Source organism: Carcharodon carcharias, chromosome 7 (assembly GCF_017639515.1).
Source record: "Carcharodon carcharias isolate sCarCar2 chromosome 7, sCarCar2.pri, whole genome shotgun sequence".
NCBI lineage: Eukaryota > Metazoa > Chordata > Chondrichthyes > Lamniformes > Lamnidae > Carcharodon > Carcharodon carcharias.
In genome coordinates, this window is record NC_054473.1 from 153952291 (window position 1) to 153970927 (window position 18637).

General features: G+C 41.1%; 1 protein-coding gene across 3 annotated transcripts in view; it reads right to left on the bottom strand.

Moving 5' to 3' along the window:
- The window catches only part of ap1g1 (adaptor related protein complex 1 subunit gamma 1), a 145163-nt gene that overhangs the window by 11678 nt on the left and 114848 nt on the right, over nt 1-18637 (bottom strand). For all 3 annotated transcript variants that reach the window (XM_041190917.1, XM_041190915.1, XM_041190916.1), the window contains 3 exons: nt 10420-10521; nt 5721-5881; nt 4857-4955 (listed from right to left, as the gene is read on the bottom strand). In XM_041190917.1, the coding sequence (XP_041046851.1) occupies nt 4857-4955; nt 5721-5881; nt 10420-10521 (362 nt within the window). The remainder of the gene's footprint in view (nt 1-4856; nt 4956-5720; nt 5882-10419; nt 10522-18637) is intronic.

The window sequence follows — 18637 nt, forward strand, 5'->3', positions numbered from 1 at the left end:
TCTCAATTTTAAGGCATACATTCAACAGTTTCCTAGCCACTTTTAAACTGAATTCAAATTCTTAAAATACTATGGTGGGGTTTGAACTTCTTTTCTGGATTACCAGTCCAGGCCTCTGGATTACTGGTCCAGGAAAACAACATTACCCCTTCAGCCATTCCTCACAAGTCAGATCCCTCATCTCTGGTAGCATCTTGGTAAATGTTAATTGTTCTTCCCCAAGACTATTAGATACATCCTAGGACCAAGACTGCATGCAGCATTCCAGATAAGCCTGAATATTATTTTGAATACAGCTATTGTGACTGCTTTCTGATTCAATGCCTTTCAACTAAATTAGTCAAAAAGAAAAGGGAAGGCATTCGTAAGGGCTAGAAGGCTGGGAACAGATGAAACCCGTGAAGAGTATAAAGAAAGTAGGAAGAAACTTAAGCAAGGAGTCAGGAGGGCTAAAAGGGGTCATGAAATGTCATTGGCAACCAGGATTAAGGAAAACCCCAAGGCCTTTTATACTTTTGTAAAAAGCAAAAGGGTAGGCCCACTCAGGGACAAGGTGGGGATCTGTGTGTGGAGCCAGGAGAAATACTAAATGAGTACTTCTCATCAGTATTCACCAAAGAGAAGGACTTAGCAGTCGATTTGTCTAGGGAAAGAGTGTGTAGATAGCCTAGATCATGTTGAGATCAAAAAAGAGGTGTTAGGCATCTTGAAGAATATTGAGGTGGATATGTCCCCAGGGCCAGGTGGGATCTACCCCAGAATACTGAGGGAGGCAAGGGAGGAGATTGCTGGGGCCTTGACAGAAATCTTTGTATCCTCACTGGCTACGATTGAGGTCCCAGAGAACTGGAGAATGGTCAATGTTGTTCCATTGTTTAAGAAGGGTAGCAGGGATAATCCAGGAAATTACAGGCTGGTGAGCCTTATGTCAGTGGTAGGGAAACTATTGGAGAAGATTCTTCGTGACAGGATTTACTACCATTTGGAAGAAAATGGGTGTATTAGTGAGAGGCAGCATGGTTTTGTGAAGGGGAGGTCATGTCTCACTAACTTGATCGAGTTTTTAGAGGAAATGACAAAGATGATCGACAATGGAAGGGCAGTGGATGTTATCTTCATGGATTTCAGTAAGGCCTTTGACAAGGTCCCTCATGGCAGACTGGTACAGAAGGTAAAGTCGCACAGGATCAGAGGTGAGCTGGCAAGATGGATACAGAATTGGCTTGGTCATAGAAGACAGAGGGTAGCAGCGGAAGGGTGCTTTTCTGAATGGATTGCTGTGACTAGTGGTGTTCCACAGGGATCAGTGCTGGGACCTTTGCTGTTTGTAGTATACGTAAATGATTTGGAGGAAAATGTAACTGGGCTAATTAATAAGTTTGCAGACGACAGAAAGGTTGGAGGAGTTGCAGATAGTGAAAAGGATTGTCAAAGGATACAATGGGATATAGATTGGTTGGAGACTTGGACAGAGAAATGGCAGATGGAGTTTAATCCGGACAAATGCGAGGTAATGCATTTTGGAAGGTCTAATACAGGCAGGAATTATACAGTAAATGGCAGAATCCTTAAGTGCATAGATGGGCAGAGGGATCTGGGTGTACAGGTCCACAGGTCACTGAAAGTGGCAATGCAGGTGGATAAGGTAGTCAGGAAGGCATATGGCGTGTTTGCCTTCATTGGCAGGGGTATTGAATATAAAAGCTGGGAAGTCATGCTGCAGCTGTATAGAACCTTGGTTAGGCCACACTTGGAATATTGCATGCAATTCTGGCCGCCACATTACCAGAAGGATATGGAGACGTTGGAGAGGGTGCAGAGGAGGTTTACCAGGATGCTGCCTGGTCTGGAGGTCATTAGCAATGAGGAGAGGTTGGAGAAACTCGGATTGTTCTCACTAGAGTGACGGAGATTGAGGGGCGACTTGATAAAAGTTTACAAAATTATGAGTGGCATGGACAGAGTAGATAGTCAGAAGCTTTTTCCCAGGGTGGAAGAGTCAATTACTAAGGGACATAGATTTAAGGTGAGAGGAGAAAACTAGAGAGGAGATGTGCGGGGTAAGTTTTTTTATGCAGAGGGTGGTGAGTGTCTGGAATTCGCTGCCAGAGGTGGTGGTGGAAGCAGGTACGATAGTGGTGTTTATGAGGCAGCTTGACAAATACATGAATAAGATGGGAATAGAGGGATATGGACACTGGAAGTGCAAAACGTTTTAGTTTGACAGGCAATATGATCGGCGCAGGTTTGGAGGGCTGAAGGGCCTGTTCCTGTGCTGTATTTTTCTTTGTTAAACCCCCAAGTTCCATCTGCCTACTCAGTGCTATGAATGGCTAGCATTTTTTTTTCGATGGGGAAGTATTGTTGCTACTTCAAGCCCCAATGACTATGCAGCAAAAGATCACTAGCTTGAAAATTATGAAAATGAAGGGCAGGCGTTTCCTAACTCTCATTTTGTGTAGTTTGCTGCAAAGAAATTAGGTCCACACTCCAGATTTAACAGGCCTCTTTTCTAATTTAAATTAATTCCCCTGACAATGATGTTACCAACTCCTGTTTACCCAATTACTAACGCAAAATCTTACCTGCTGGATTAGCCCAATATTGGTGATCCTAATTTGTAATTATGGATGTCAAGTAATAATTCATCAAAGCCTTGGGCCTCACTTTAACCCGACCATCTCTACCCTGGATCTCCCCCCAACTCCCCAGGCACATCCAAAATTGGCATATGACCTCATCAAAAAAAAATCGAAGGTGAGTCAGACAAGATGCATCACTACTGAAACCATGTTGACTGTTTTCTATTTTTGACTAGTTCCATGTGTGACTTTTTTTGTATAAGACCAAATTCCTTGTACCATAAGAACTCGATTCATTGGTTCACAGAGACAGTGCAACTTGATGAGAAGCAGATCTTACAAGGGGTCAATGAATCACTCCTTTACAGACTTCTCATTTTGCACAGAAATTTGTAGCTTGTGATCATTTTGATTCATATGACTGTTCATATAAAGATATTGGCTGTTTTAATCGGCAAACCAGTGATCCGTGGTAATTTCTGCTATTTGGAAGAGAATGCAGTCTAAGGCTATGCTAAACACAGTAAGTTTGCCCTTGATACACTAAGGCAAAGAATAGCAAAAAAAAAAGCAGCTTTGAGTGTAATTTGTGTGCGCTATACCGTAGTACCAAGGGGTTGAATGATAGGGGACTGAGCCCACATTTCCCAATTGTTGACTCGGCCAGAAGTTAAATATTGCCGTGGGAAATGGCCACATCCCAAATCAAAATCAATCACTATTGTGAGATTCTGCTCATTGCAATCCGTTTGTGGGCCTTTGGAGAGGTTTTTAAAAGTAAGCTTTTTGGTGCAAAGGCACCAATAGTCAACCCTTTAAAAATAAAATATTTAATTTGCTATGAAACTAATTACTGTGCACCGATGAAAATATTTAATTCTTCTCCGCTGATGCTGCCAGACCTGCTGAGTTTTTCCAGGTAATTCTGTTTTGGTTTTGTTGTAAAATATTAAATGGTTTTGCAGCAATTTTTTTGAAGTCATTTAGTTGTTTAAAATTAGGTGCTGGACTAGACTGATCAGAAATTCTAATTTTGTGACAAATGTAAATGCATTTCAGTTATATTTGTAAAGTTGCATATAATGGTATTTTTAAAATGCAAAAAATCTAAAACAATGCTGGATTGCACTGGTTCATGGAAGATTTTACATTTGGTGATATGCAATTTAGTTTGAATGGGAACTTGGATGGGAGGGGGAGTCACTATCAAAAACTAGTGTGATTTCGCAGAGATGCAACCCCCAATCTCAGTCACTGGGAAAGCAGAGAAGGGAAACTAGGTACATGTACACAAGGCAAAGGCACTTGTGCTGCTTTTATGCATAAGTGGCATTGATAGCGGTATCTGAACAAAGTTTTGGGAAATAGTATATGGCAGAAAGAAATACATATTTGAAGATAAAAATTCAAACATAAAATGGGATGTAACAGGTGCATTTTCTCCTCATTACTCCTTAGCAAGCAGGTGCCTGCAAAACAACTCAAATTTTCATATGATTTCTGAAGGGTGCCAACTCAATTTGGACAAAGTCAGGGGTCTGCAATCTGCAGCTTCAAAGCTGTATGCAGCTCTTTAACATCCCATCTGTGACTCTCAACCTTTTCCAGCTGGATCACCCTAATATGAAAAATGCCTAAAAACTTAAATGAAGAACTGTGTTTTCATTGTGGAGACAAAAAGCCAATCATTATGCTGCACTTTATGGTTTCAAATAATTATTTTAACAAAAAACAGTGCTCTAAATTAGCCTGTTTGAGTGTTACAGCTATACCATTGTTATAGATAACGTCTGGTTCAAGGAACTGGTTTTATGGTTGTGACTATTATTGGTTTTTTGAATGTGCTATCAGAAGCTCGTCATGAGAATCAATAACCAGAAAAATGGTCTTAATTCTACACATCTTAAGTTTGTTTTAAAGGTGACTTTGCAGACAAAATTACAGTTAAAAAATGAAACAATTCAGGAAGTTAGGTCTATTTTAAATTTGTCTTTTTCTATTTTACATAAATTCAATATATGTATTTTATTTGTATGTAAATTATTCATTTCATAACAGGTACTTGGCAATTTGCCAAGCATTTGGTTTAGAAATGCTGAATTTTCATCTTGCAGTTCCCATGTTTTTTTATTTTAGGCATTTTTTTTTTAAAAAAGGGTCTTCAGGTAAAAAAGATTGCTGACCCTTAGACCAGCAAAACAGCATCCCAAGATCGTCTCAAATGCTGTAAAGAACCTCTCACAAATTGAAATTCATGACAAATCTATGACATACCTTCTGTGGATTGAGCACTTTAATGACCTGTGTAACAGCTCCTGCATTTCGTGCTGGAATTATATTATTACTTGGAGAAAGAAGCTGCAGCTGAAACGTCTGCATAATTTAAGAAAAACATAAAATGGATTTAAGCAATTCAAACTGATAGAACAATTCACAGCTTTAATTAATACTTAAAAATATCTTGGGTTCACTTGAAATATACAACTTTGAACATTCAATTGAACGTGTGAATAAAAACAGCATTTGTTAAATAAATCCCTATTATTTCAATCTCTTATAAGATCAAAGGTCAGAAACTATCGAGGCTCAGACACCCAACACCATAAAACGATCAAAATGCTCAATGCACTTATCCCTCAATTTGCAAATCTAACTTAGAGCTCTCTTACAAAGCTGTCACTTTGCTTTCCTCAAGAACCCATGATAATGTACCATGAAAGCTCAAAACATTCACTTAATTACAGCTGACAGTGTACATTCTCACTGCCAAACAGTCTTGCAACACTTATAATTTCTTTTTAAGAGCAATCAGTTTGCTGCCTTTCCTTAGGGTCTCCATCATTCTTTGTTTTTTTTTATTTCAATAGACTTTCATAAACTCAAGTTTTTGGCCAAAACAACTATACTCAATTTGAATTTCTTGGATTGTCACCTTGTTTTCCCACTAACCCTTCAAATGTTATTCAGATTGGAAAACCCTATTTGGCCCAAGCTGTGGTTTACTTTGTGAAATCATTGTTCAAACTGATGAAATACCCGCTCACTGTTACCTGACATCCCAGCTAGTGGACAATTGTGAGGTAATTTCCTTAAACGACAATCACCTTGGCCTAATAGTACATTAAACCAGATAAATACCTTTGGTACTGCAGCTTGAAATACAAAGTCAGTCATGTCTCCTTCTGTGGAGTTGGTAGCATTAATTGTGACAACAGTTACGTTAGGATTCGTGTTGGAACGTTCGAAGTTAAACTCTATTTTCAAACCACCTTTACAGTATGCTGTAACAGGTGGAATGCCTGTAGAATAAAAATTTGTATTTAGTGACAACATAGTATTATGCCTAACCATTTCCAATTTCTTGGCCCGAACCATCTCCTTTATACTATGGATGTCAGGTCTGTCTACATCTTCATTACTCATCACGATGGCATTCTTCCTTGAACAGTGGCCTAACCTGTCCCCATCAACCACTCTCCCAAGCTTGTTCTCACATTGAACAACATTTCCTTTAACTCTACTCACGTGTTCCAAAAAGGTGCTACCATAGGAATTTCTACTGGTTCTAGTTATGCCTGCCTTTTTGTGGCATGCATGGAATATTATTTGTTTCAATTCTACCTAGGTCCCCCTCCTTGACTTCTTTTGCTGGCACAATGACTAATGCTGCCACTTCCTGCTCTCGTCTGGAACTGGAAAACGTAATTAGCTTTGCTCCTGGCTTCTACCCTCCCATACCTTATGTTGCCTGTCCTTATTCCTCATACTTTTCAGCATTAAATTTTGTCCGCCTCATGTCTTCCCATTCCACCAGTTCGTGTCCTCTTGAGATCTATCTCTATCCTCCTCACAGTTCACAATGTTTCCAAGTTTGTGTTACCTACAAATTTTAAAATTGTGCCCTGTACACCCAAGTCTAGGTCATTAATGTACAATCAAGAAAAACAGTGGTTCTAGTTCCAACTGTTCACTACTGTTTCCAGTCACTCAGCCAACTTCATATCCTGCTGCCACTCTCCCCATTATTCTGTGGGCTTCAACTTTGCTGGTAAACCTATATGACACACTAGCAAACACATTTTGGAGGTCCATATACACACCAATTGCATTAGCCTCATAAACCCCACCTCCCCCCATCCCTGCCGTTCCTCTCAAAAAACTCAAATCAGTTAGTTAAATAAGATTTGCCATTAACAAATTGTGCTGATTTTCCTCATCAGTCCACCCTTGTCTAAATGACTTAATTTTAACCCATTTTCTAAAAGCTTTCCCACCAGAGATTAAACTGACTGGCCTGTCATAAGCTTGGTTTATGCTTGCATCCTTTTCTGAGCAAGAGTGTAAACAGTTGCAATTCTCCAGTCCTCTAGCATCACCCTGTCTGAGGATGATTGGAAAATTATGGCAAGCACTGAAAACACCTGATCCAGTCCTGGTGAATAGTCAATTTTTAAGTATAGCCAGCCTTTCTAATACCTTCTCTATCAGATTTTATCCCACCCAGTGATTCAACTTCCTCTTTCACTTTGATTTGGCCATCATCTTCCTTAGTAAAAAGATACCAATACTCATTTACTACCTCAGCCATGCCCTGTCTCCATGCAGAGATGCTCTTTTTGGTCCTCAATTGGCCCCACCCATCTTTTCACCACCCTTTCACTATTTATATGCCTATAGAAGATTTTTGGATTAATTTAGTTGGCTGCCAATCTGTTCTCATCCTCTACTTGTCTCCCTCATTTCCTTTTTCACTTCCTCTCTGAACTTTCTATATTCAGCCTGGTTCTCACTTGTTTCATCAACCTCACGTCTGTCACATGCACCTTTTTGCTGCTTCATCTTACTCTCTCTCTCCCTGTTCTATCATCCAGGGAGCTCTGGCTTTGCTTGCCCTACTTTTCCCCCTACATGGGGATATATCACAATTATACCTGAACCATCTTCTCTTTAAAGGCGGCCATTATTCCGTTACAATTTTGCTTGCTATTCCTCGATTCCAATTTACCTGGGTCAGATCTGTTCTCACCTCAATAAAATTAGCCTTGCTCAATTAATTACTTTTACTCTGGATTGCTTCTTTTCCTTTTCCATAGTTAATCTATAAATTAGGATATTAAAATCACCATCGCCTAAACCTTCCTCTACAGATACTTAATCCATTTAAATCCCCTCATTCACCAGAACCAGATCCTGCAATGCCTCCTTCCTTGTTGGGCCAGAAACAAACGGATCAAGAAAATTCTACTGAACACTCCAACAAGTATTCCCCCTTCCTTTACACTGTTACCACCCCAGTCTATACAAGGGTAACTAAAATCCTCCATTATCACAACTCTACAGTTTGTGTACCTCTGATTTCCCTGCAAATTTACTCCTCCATATCTTTCCCACTAGTTGGTGGCTTACAGAATACATCAAATGTAATGCTACCTCTATTGTTTCATACCTCCAACCAAATGGATTCTATCCTTGACCCCTCTACGACATCCTCTTTCACACTGTAGTATTCTCTTATCAATACTGTCAGCCCTCCTCTTTTCTTTCCTATCTTTCTGGAACACCTTGTATCCAGGAATATTTAGTATCCAGTCCTGCCCTTCTTTGAGCCATGGCTCCATCATTACAATATCACATTCCCTTGTGATATCTGTGCCTGCAGCTCACTAACTTTATTTATTAGAGTTCATGTGTTCACATACACACACTGTAAACATAATTTGGATCTTATTGCATTCCCTCTTACTCTGACTCCTGCTGAGAGTAAGCTATCTGTCTCCCCCAATCCTTTGTGCACCTTCATTCTCCTTTCTGCTGCTACATCCTGTGCCAATCCCCTGATCTGGATAGATTGCATTCACACGTTTTAGGAAAAGACAGAAGCAGCACCAATACAAGTAGATCTAAAAATTTATTAGTGAACAGAGCAGAGCCAAAAGGACTGGAAGACATGAAATGTTATTCCAACATTTAAGAGAGCTAGAACAAGTCCAGGAAACTTTGGACCAATTTGCTTAATGTTGGCAGCATGTAAAATAAAGGAATTAATACATAAAGATGTAATAGAAAAACTTCTAGAAACTGAAAATATAAAAATTAATCATCATGGATTTCAAAAGGAAAGATCATGCTTGGCCAACCTTACTGAATTCTTTCAAGCGTCAACAGAAATAGTAGGCAAAAGTAATGCAGTAGATGCAATAGTATTAGATTTTCAAAAGGCCCTTGATCTGGTACTGCATAATAGACCTATTGCTAAGGTCATAATGTTGTGAGGAAATCTATTTTTGGGTTTGTGGGTTTTCTGGTTGGAGGCCGAGGACTACAATTCCAGGCATGCCTGGGAGTTCCGGCTCAAGCGCAGAGTACGGCAAAGAGGAATGGGGTGCACATGCACAAGGAAAGCCTACTTGGAGAGGGCACAAAAACCCGGCCATGGGACCAGGGTTTTCGGGCACAACACGAAAAGAAGCCTACATGATAAGAGGAGTCTGGGGATGAAGAGGCAACTGAAGGTTGCCAGCTGAAGTGATGTGATCAGCTCCATACAGTCAGGGCTCAGAGGCACCCAGGCACAGTGCTTGCTCGGTGCAGTGGAGAGTTGGCGAAAACCCAGGAGCACTGATGTTCTGCTCAGCGCAGCTAGGTAGCTATGTTTAGATGCTGGAGTGTATGTAGCCTGGTCAACACAAGGGGATGCCGTTTCAGTAGGTTAGCTCAGCAGGGAAAAACAACCAAGGAGGCTGAACCTAGGAGCAGATTTGAGAGAGACCTGGAATAGTCTGCCTTTTGGGTGAGGATTCTATGCGCGGAACCCAGGTGGAATAGAGCTGCTGTTGGCTGGGGATTAGACTAGCTCTTTGAAGGAGAGTAGCTGAAATTCTTTGGAAGGGAGGCAAAAGAATTTGTATGACATCTGAGTGGGTTGCTGGGAAATTAGAGATACCTGTCCTGGTTGCACCTGCCATTTAATGTACAGTTTGTGGTATGTTTGGCCAAAGTTTGATTGTTAATTCATGTTTACCTCTGGTTGTTAGAGTAGAAGACAGAGGGTATTGAATGTTTGCTTAATTGACTCTGGTAGAGTATAATTTCCTCTTTGTTTGAAACCATGGAATCTTGTGGCTTTATTCTTAGTGTGTAACTGTAAGTTCAAATTTTGTCTATTTTAAAGAAAGTGTTATTGGTCCCTAACTGGATCATAACTATGTGAAGGTAGGAAACAAATAGAATGGATAGCAAGCTGAACAGAAACAGAGAATAGGGGTTAAGCATAGCTACTCAGTGGTAAAGGGCAGAAAATGACGTTCCAAGGTATCGATGCTGGTACCACTGTTGTTTACAATTTGGAATCAAATCTGAAGGTACAATTTCAAAGTTTGCAGATACAAAATTTGGGGGTGTGGGGGGCTGTACAGTTAATACTGAGGAAGAATGTGACATTTCAAGCCGACATTAATAAACTTGCAGAATGGGTGCAATGGCAAATGAATTTCAATATAGGTATGAGGTGGCACATTTTAGTAGAAAGAAGAGTTGAAATGGAATAGATAAGCCACCGTGACCATGTGAGAAGGGTCAGCTGATCACAACCTGGATGGCAGGAGCGGTCCAAGGAGGTGACTCACCACCAACTCAAGGGCAATTAGGGGTGGGTGGGGAATAAATGCTGACCTTGCCAGGGACTCTCAGATTCCAAAAATAAATTAAATAAGCACTAGGGTAAGAGCCACAAAAATGGTCTGTACATATGGAACTATACCTAGATGCGTTCAGAAGAGAAAAGTAGTAAGAAATAAATTTGACCATTCACTGGAATTCCAGGGGTAAAAAAATCTACCTGAAGCTAGATCATTGAAGACGCTCTGTGATGCAAAACCATCCAACAGAAATGGTGCCTGTGAAATTTGTGGTGCTTGGACACTTAATGGCATGGTTCCACCTGTAAATCAAAATCATACTATAGTCAATCCAAAAAAGTTAAGGAAATAGTGCCCATGAAATAGTCATCATCTTATCAAACTATTTTTATTGCAGTTTTTTTATCAGAACTTTTGTTTTGTCTTTAACAACTTTGTGTTCTTTTTAGTACTCTATAACATACAACACAAAACCTGCATTTGTTTACAATTTTCAGAGATATGTATATTGTAACTGTTATAAATAAATGTATTAAAGTGGCTCATTATTGGATGTGTTCTTTTCAAAAATGCCGTGTGAATAAGAGGCAGTTTCCCTGACTGGTGATTTAGAACTAGCGGGCATTGTCTCAGCATAGGAGCTCACCATTTAGGCCTAAGGCCAGGGGAAATTTCATCATTCAGATGCTGTGAACCTTTAGAATTCTCTACTCTAGAGGGCCATGGATATGCAGTGATCAAGTATATTCAAGGCTAAGATTGATAAATTGTTGGAGTTGAAGGGAAACAAGGAAAACTGCGATCAGAAAAGTGGTTTGAGGTTCAAGGTCAGCCATGTTATTGAAAGGCAGAGCAGACTCAAGGGGTCATTTGGCCTATACCTACCCCTATTTCTTAATTTGCTTTTGTGCTTTGTATTATTTGCATGCCTATGTTAATTACTAACTGTGACACTGATTAATCCAGTTACTGCAGAATCCAAAAGATGGTAAACTTAGTATGCAAAAGCTGACTTTACCCCCAAACTGAGGAACTTTATATGTACAAAGGATGAAGGAACTTATCCCCACCATTTGCCATTCTCCACAACCTTGAGTAAATCTCCTTCAGCAATGACCTCTGCATGATGAAGGTTGCGCCCAAACAAGATCCTTGGCCAAGACTTTACTCAGCATCACACGTCTTTGCATTAAAATCAATCACAAATTGCAGCAATTACTAGATAGAGAAACAATTTGGACACAAATGATCAAAAATTCTTATTCACATGACTGAATAAAGGATTATCAATAGCTTTGAAATGTCAACTCTTAAGCTTTACAAAAAATCTAAGGATTATTTCTATGGCCTTTCATCTTAGCTGTAAATTGAAAGGAAGGGTGGTTGATTTATCATGTAGCATACCAGATTCAATTGCCACATTGAGATTGGAATTTAAGAGGTAACATATCATCACTGTCTACAATTCTCAACTATGAACCATAACAGAATGCTGTTCCTAACAGAAAAGGAGCTTTGATATAGTGCATAAGAAAACGCAGACAATGAGTCTGACCCGAAATGCTAGCTGTTTCAGCACAGACGCTGCCTGACCTAAGTATTTTTAGCATTTTCTGTTTCTATTTATTTCAGATTTCCTGCATCCAGTGTGTTTTGTTTTTGTACTGATACAACAGCCTGATGGAATTGAACCTCACTGTCTGCCATGACTATTGCTTTGCTCTGAATATGCAAACAATCTTTTAGTAGGAAAACCCACCCAACAGAGTTTGCCATTCACAAAACCAAAACTGTCAAGTGAAGTAAAACCAGAAAATGTTGGAAATACTCCGCAGGTCTGACAGCATCTGTGTAGAGAAACAGTGCTCATGTTTCAGGTCTGTGACCTTTCAACAGAACTTTGTATTCATTTCAGACAGAATTCCAGCATCCGCAGTGTTTTGCAAGTCAAGTGAGGTCTCATTTTAAAGCAGGAAATTGTGCATTATTTGGCCCAAGTAAAGAGCCAGACAGGAGGAAGAAATTGTGATAAAGACATGCAGCTTTTCACAGGAGCCAAATAAGACGGCTTCAGTCCTTCGTTAAGCAAGGCTCTGGCTCATTCACAACTTGTGACTGGTCATGCAGTCTGGTAACACTTGTTGTGGTTATGGATTTTAGGGCGGTGGTAAAGTACATGGTAGAGCTATCACTGAATGTGCCCATATGTGCTTGGGGGAGTTGCGGGGGGAGGGGGTGATATGAGCAACCAAAAACATTCCATTCATGTTCTTCAAATTACACCATTCTTGAAGATGAAACATGGAGGAATGTAGGTCAAAAGAATTATGCCACAACAATCGACTATTCTGAGCATTCTATGCTAGACCAAAGAGCACAAGCCTCATAATTCCCACTGATGCAGATCTTTCTGTCTTTGGTTTCCCCATTCAAATGATTACATCGCCACATAGGCTAATGACCTGCCACAAAAAAGATTACAAGGATCCTCCTCATTGCCTCCTCCCAATGGCCAAAGATTTCCCTCCAGGGTCACAGTGCAGTTTTCACCCATCGAGAGGCACCACAGACATTATCTTCACTGTGTGGCAAATCCAACCAAAATGCAAGGAGCAGCACCAACTGCTATATATGGCCTTCTTCAACCTATGAAAGCCTTTGACTTTGTCAATTTTGAAAGCTTATGAAGCACTCTCTTCAAATTTGGCTATCAGAAATTTGTCACCATCCTCCATGATGAGATTCAAGCCACGATCCTCACCAACGAACCACCACAGACCCTATCTCAGTGAAGACTGGGGTCAAACAAGGCTGTGTCATCACACCAACACTCTTCCCCATCTTCCTCGCTATGAAACCTCATCACATCCCCAGCAAATTGCCCACAGGTGTGGAGATAATTTGAAGAATGGACGGGAAACTGTTCAACTTAGGCCACTTCAACCCAAAACCAAAATCACTCCAACTTCAGTTAAGTTCCAGTATGCAGATAACGCTCGAGTGCATGCAAACTCCAAAATAGAGCTCCAGGTCAGCGCTGACACCTTCGAAACAGAAGAAAATCAGCCTTTCACTAAACATCCAGAAAACTAAGATTTTCTTTCCAATTAGCTTCAATAGCACAACAGAGAGATCCTGAAAAACTTGGACAATTTTCTGTACCTTGGGAGCCTCCTCTCAACGAAGTCAGACATAAGTGACAAAATTCATCATCACCTCCAATGTGCCAGCTCAGCCCTCGGCTGACTGGCAAAAGGCATATGGGGACAAGGATCTGAAACCTGAGACTAACGTCATGGTTTACCAGACAGCAGTGATCTGTGTGTTCTTATATGCTTCGGAGGCTAGGATGCTTTGGAGGCTAGGACAAACCATAGCAGGCACCTCAAAACACTGGAAAAGTACCACCAAAGATGCCTTCACGAGACCCTCCAAATCCAATGGCAAGAAGGATGGTCTAAAAGCAGCAGTCCATCCCAAGCCAACATGCTCAGCACCAAGGTGCTAATCGCTTAAAACCAGCTTCATTGGGCAGGGCATGTTATTTGTATGCCTGACACCAGACTCCTGAAGCTACCATTCTACTTAGAACTCTGTCGTGGCAGGAGGTTCCCAGGAGGACAACAAACATTTTAGGGACGTCCTCAAAGCTTCTCAGAAGAAATAAAATATCCCTATCAACATATGGGAGTCCCTGGCTCATGACCAACCAAAACTGAGAAGGTTCATTTGGGAAAGCGCCAATCACATCAAGACACTTCATCAGGAATACACAGAGACAAAGTCAAGGCATCAGAGAATGCACAAACCTCCATACTCATCTACCCAACCCTTCAAGCATCACCTACTCTGCATACGGCAGAGTCTGTAGATTGCACATTAGACTTATCAGCCATCTCAGAACCAGAGTGGAAGCAAGTCATCCTTGATCCCAAGGGAGTGCATAAAGATGATGATATAGGCTAATCTAACTGTCACTTGCTTTCAAGATGCATTTTTCCACAGTAAGTAGGATAAAACATCTGTGGAGCATGTACCAATTACAACAGGTAATGTACAGACTACACAAGGAAGCATACATAATCCCGGTCACTTTCCAAGGTGACAATAATGACTAATAAATGGATCACAAGTTACCAAGGTGTCAAATAGCAATAATCCAATCTTGCAAAAAAATCACACTCAACACAGGCAGGACTTTAAGCATATCCTTCTTCAGCAGAACTACAGGGAACATTGACAGATCGTCTTGGTCTCCAAAGAGTGAGCTGCTTGACTTTTGCACGTTTATTTTTATTATCTCAATGCTAATGTGGTCTCCTTTAACTAGAACACTGGAGTAGGCCATTTGGCCCGTTGAGCCTGCTCCACTATTCAAACAGGTCATGGCTGATCATTTACCTCTATGCCATTTTGCCCACTACCTCCATATCCCTCGATGTCATTAGCATCCAGAAATCTATCTATTTCTGCCTTGTACATGCTCAGTGACTGAGCTTCCACAGCCATCTGGGGTAGAGAATTCCAAAGGTTCACCACTCAGTGAAGCAACTCCTCATGTCAATCTTAAATGGCCGGCCCTTATTCTGAACTAAAATTCCAAAATACACAGCCAGTCAAAAAAATGGAATAAAAGCTTGAACAACTTATCTTAATGGCCAATAAAATGCAGACTCAATTCACTGAGGTGCAATTAGGTAATCAGTTGATGAAATCCAAGATGCAAATTAAGCAGAGAAACATTTCCCCAATTCCTGCAGGCCTAGGCCTTCATATGAGTTTAACAACTGGTCTAATGGTTGCTTAGTGACCAAGATATAGCCCTTTACTTGATCAAACTATTGCCTTTTGTTCAGCTTATCATTCCTATACATCATTCTGAAATGATTAGCTGGTGTAGCAGTCTCTTACTGCCTAACCTACATATAATATAGCCATTTCCTAAAGCAGCATCAGTTCTCAGAGAACTATCAGGATTTTAAGTTTATTTTGACCAATAGAGGGTAGCAAGAATTATGCCTTTTTTTAAAAATGGAAATTCAATTTTTTTTTGATGAAGTCAGGGCTAGGAGGAAGTTATTTTGTACTTCTTTTCAACATCTGCCAGTGAGGGATTTTATTATAGGACAACATGCCATTTCCTGCCTGATGGCTTAAATGTCATTTGCTTTCAAGTATCTACCAATGTGCTCGAATAAGCTATTTAGAGGTACACAAAACAGCTAGGATGACTCCTCCTTACTTTTCCTACTTGGACAGAGTTATGACCTCAACTTGGGATTACATTAGTGTTGAGACTTCTGTCAAATTTTGCTGGGAGCAAACATGGCTGCCTCATCATCCCCAACTCTGATACAATGCACAGGAAAACAATGCAATGGCAGCCACAACAGATTGTATTTAGATAGCACCTTTTAACATAGTAAAGCAACGCAAGGCATTTCATAGGAATGTACAACATAATGTGACACCAAGCCACAAAGGCAAATGACCAAAAGCTTGGTCAAAAAGTGTCATTAGTCATTTTAAGGAACATTTTAAAGGAGGGAAGAGATGTAGAGAGGTGAAAAGGTGTAGAGAGGGAATTCTAGAACTTACTATCTTGGCAGCTGAAGGCATGGCCAGCAATACTAAAGCAATTAAAATCGGGGATGCTCATGAGACTAGAATTGGAGGAATGCAGATATCTTGGAGGGTTGGAGGAGATTACAGAGCTAGGGAGGGATGAGGCAGCGGCGAATTTTGAAAACAAAGATGAGAAAGCTAAAATCCAAGATACTGCTGAGCTCAGGGGTGATGGGAGAACAGAACTTGGTGTGAGTTAAGACAAGGGCCAGGATTTTCCCCGTGGCAATTTGGGAGCAGGGCCTGCTCGCCAAGGGGAAAATGACGTGGGATGGTGTCAGGAGGAACCCCCGACGTCATCCCGGTCCATTTAAATCTTCAGGAAGGTGGGCGGACAGCGAAATCAACCATCCACCCACCGACTTGTCAATGGCCAATTAAGGCCATTGACAGGCTAATTAACCTTGTTAAAGACCCTGCCCGTCCACGATTAAGGCTGGCGGGCAGGCCAGGAGCCTGCTTATTCATGAAACTTCATCCACTGGCGGGATGAAATTTCATGTCCATTTTTAAAAAATTTAATAAACTTTGTGTGTTCCTCATTAACATGTTTCATCTCGTGTGACATTGTCACATGAGGGGGACATGTTAATAATTTTAATATTTCTCTATTTTTTGAATTTTCTCACCTGTCAGTAAACTCCCTGAGACAGCACTTTGCCTCAGGGAGCAGTGCGCACTTTTGTGCGCATGCACAAAAGAGCGCACTTTGATAGTTGGGGATCCCCCCCTCCTCCTCACAGGTAGCGCATAGCACTTCCTGTCGGGCAGGTCACTGGGTGGGCCTTAATCGGCCCGCCCACTCAAAATGGTGGCGGGCCCCGAACTGGCAGTGGGGGTTGGCTGCCCGCCCACCGCCCAGCCGGTGGGGCCCGCTCTTCCACATATACAAACTTAATGTCGGTGCAATTAGCTGGTCAGAAGCTCATCTCTGGTCATGTACAATACCAAGATTGGGAATAATCTGATATAGTATCATACAGTTGCCAGGGAGAGGGGTGGATTTGATGGCTAGAGAGCAGAGTTTGTGGCAGCGAGAGAAGGCAATGGCTTTGCTCTTCCCAATATGTAGCTGGAAGAAACTTTTAGTGGATATCAGAAAAGTAGTTTGAAAATTTAGAGACAGTCGATTATTACGATCCTAGTTGATGTTACTACTGGACAAGCCAAATCCCATGGCAGAACCCGGCTTGATAGATTCTAGCTTTTATTTTTTGTTTAGATCCATGGAGAGTGGCTACTGAACAGAGTCACAGGGGTCACTGATGAACTTTTAACAAAAGAATAAAACATTTATTAAACAAGAAAAAATGAACTATATTACAATACTCCTTCACCCACAACTATACCTTTGCAGATATATACAGGTTCATAAGGATAATACAAGTTACAAAAGCTCTCTTATACTCTCATGTTCAAAGTACAGTCATGTGAACCAATAGGCAACCTTTTGTCAGGCAACCCACACTCAAACCAATTGATAGAGGACACCCAAAACAGATGCTATGGATCTCTCATCAACTCCCAAGACGCTTGTCACAACGTGAGCCAAACGGTCTCATTAAACTCAGTTTTTCACATAAGGGGTTCCATTCTCCGCTCTCCAAGAACTTGCTTTGGAATCTTCTCCCAAACGCCTTCTGCAAGGGTCCACTTCTAGGGTTTTGAACTCTCCTTCTGATGTTCTTCTCCCCTGGATCGCCACGTGGATTCAAGCTTTCTTCCCCACACACACACACACACACACACACACACACACTCACTGACTCAGCAGTTCCAATAGAACACCACTGCTTCAAGTGCCCATTGTAGAGAGTTACAGACCTTCAGCTGCATCCTTGGATCTTCCGGCTTCTCGTACACCTATATTGCTTAAATCTGCATCCTGCAACTTTCTTCCTTTAAGCTTGAAGCCTTCCTCTCTGCTCCTTATTTTCACTTCCACAGAGCAGAACCTCTTCCAGATTCCTGTCCTTGTCCTGTGACTTGACTGTACTCTTGGGACTTTTCCTGTTCCACTACCTTGAGTTTTGGGACTTTCTTCTTTAGTTTCTGGAAACTGCTTCTGCAGTTTCCTCTCTTGTCCAGCTTTCCCTGGCAGCAACTTTAGTATGGGACTTGCTTTCTGTCCCTTTGTTGTCCAGCCTCTTTGGAATCCTGGCTCCAACTGAACTCAAACTGCTTTCAACTGAACTGAAACTACTTTTCTGTTTCTGTGGGGCCTCCTTCTCTGGACCCCTGTTGCTAGACAACAGCACATTTTTCTTCTACTCTCGTTTACTTTAACTCCTCTTCAAGAGACATAAAAGCTTCATTAAAAGAGGTACCTTTTAAAGTGAAACTAAAACTCAACTTCTTTTCTTAACATACAAATATAAACCAAACTTAAACATTAAAGCTAAAACTTAAACTTAAGATGTACCTTACTCCTAACACACCCAAATACAAATACAACCTACTTAAACTCTATTTCTTAACAGGAGGGCCTGAGTGATGATGAGCTGGTGCTGAATGTCATCAACATGCATGTGAAAACTAAAGCTGCATTTTAGGGAGTTGCTGCTGAGGGGCAGCATACGGATCAGAAATAGGAAGGGGGCAAGGGTAGATTCTTACAAGACATCAGAATTAATAATGCGGGAGCAGGCAGAAAAGCCACTACAGGTGATTGACTCTAACTGGATCGATAAAAATCAAATCAGGCAAGTGCAGTCCCACACAGCTGGATGACAGTGGAGAGGTGCTGGAGGAGGATGATGTGGGTCAACCATACAAAAGGCTCTAGACAGATTA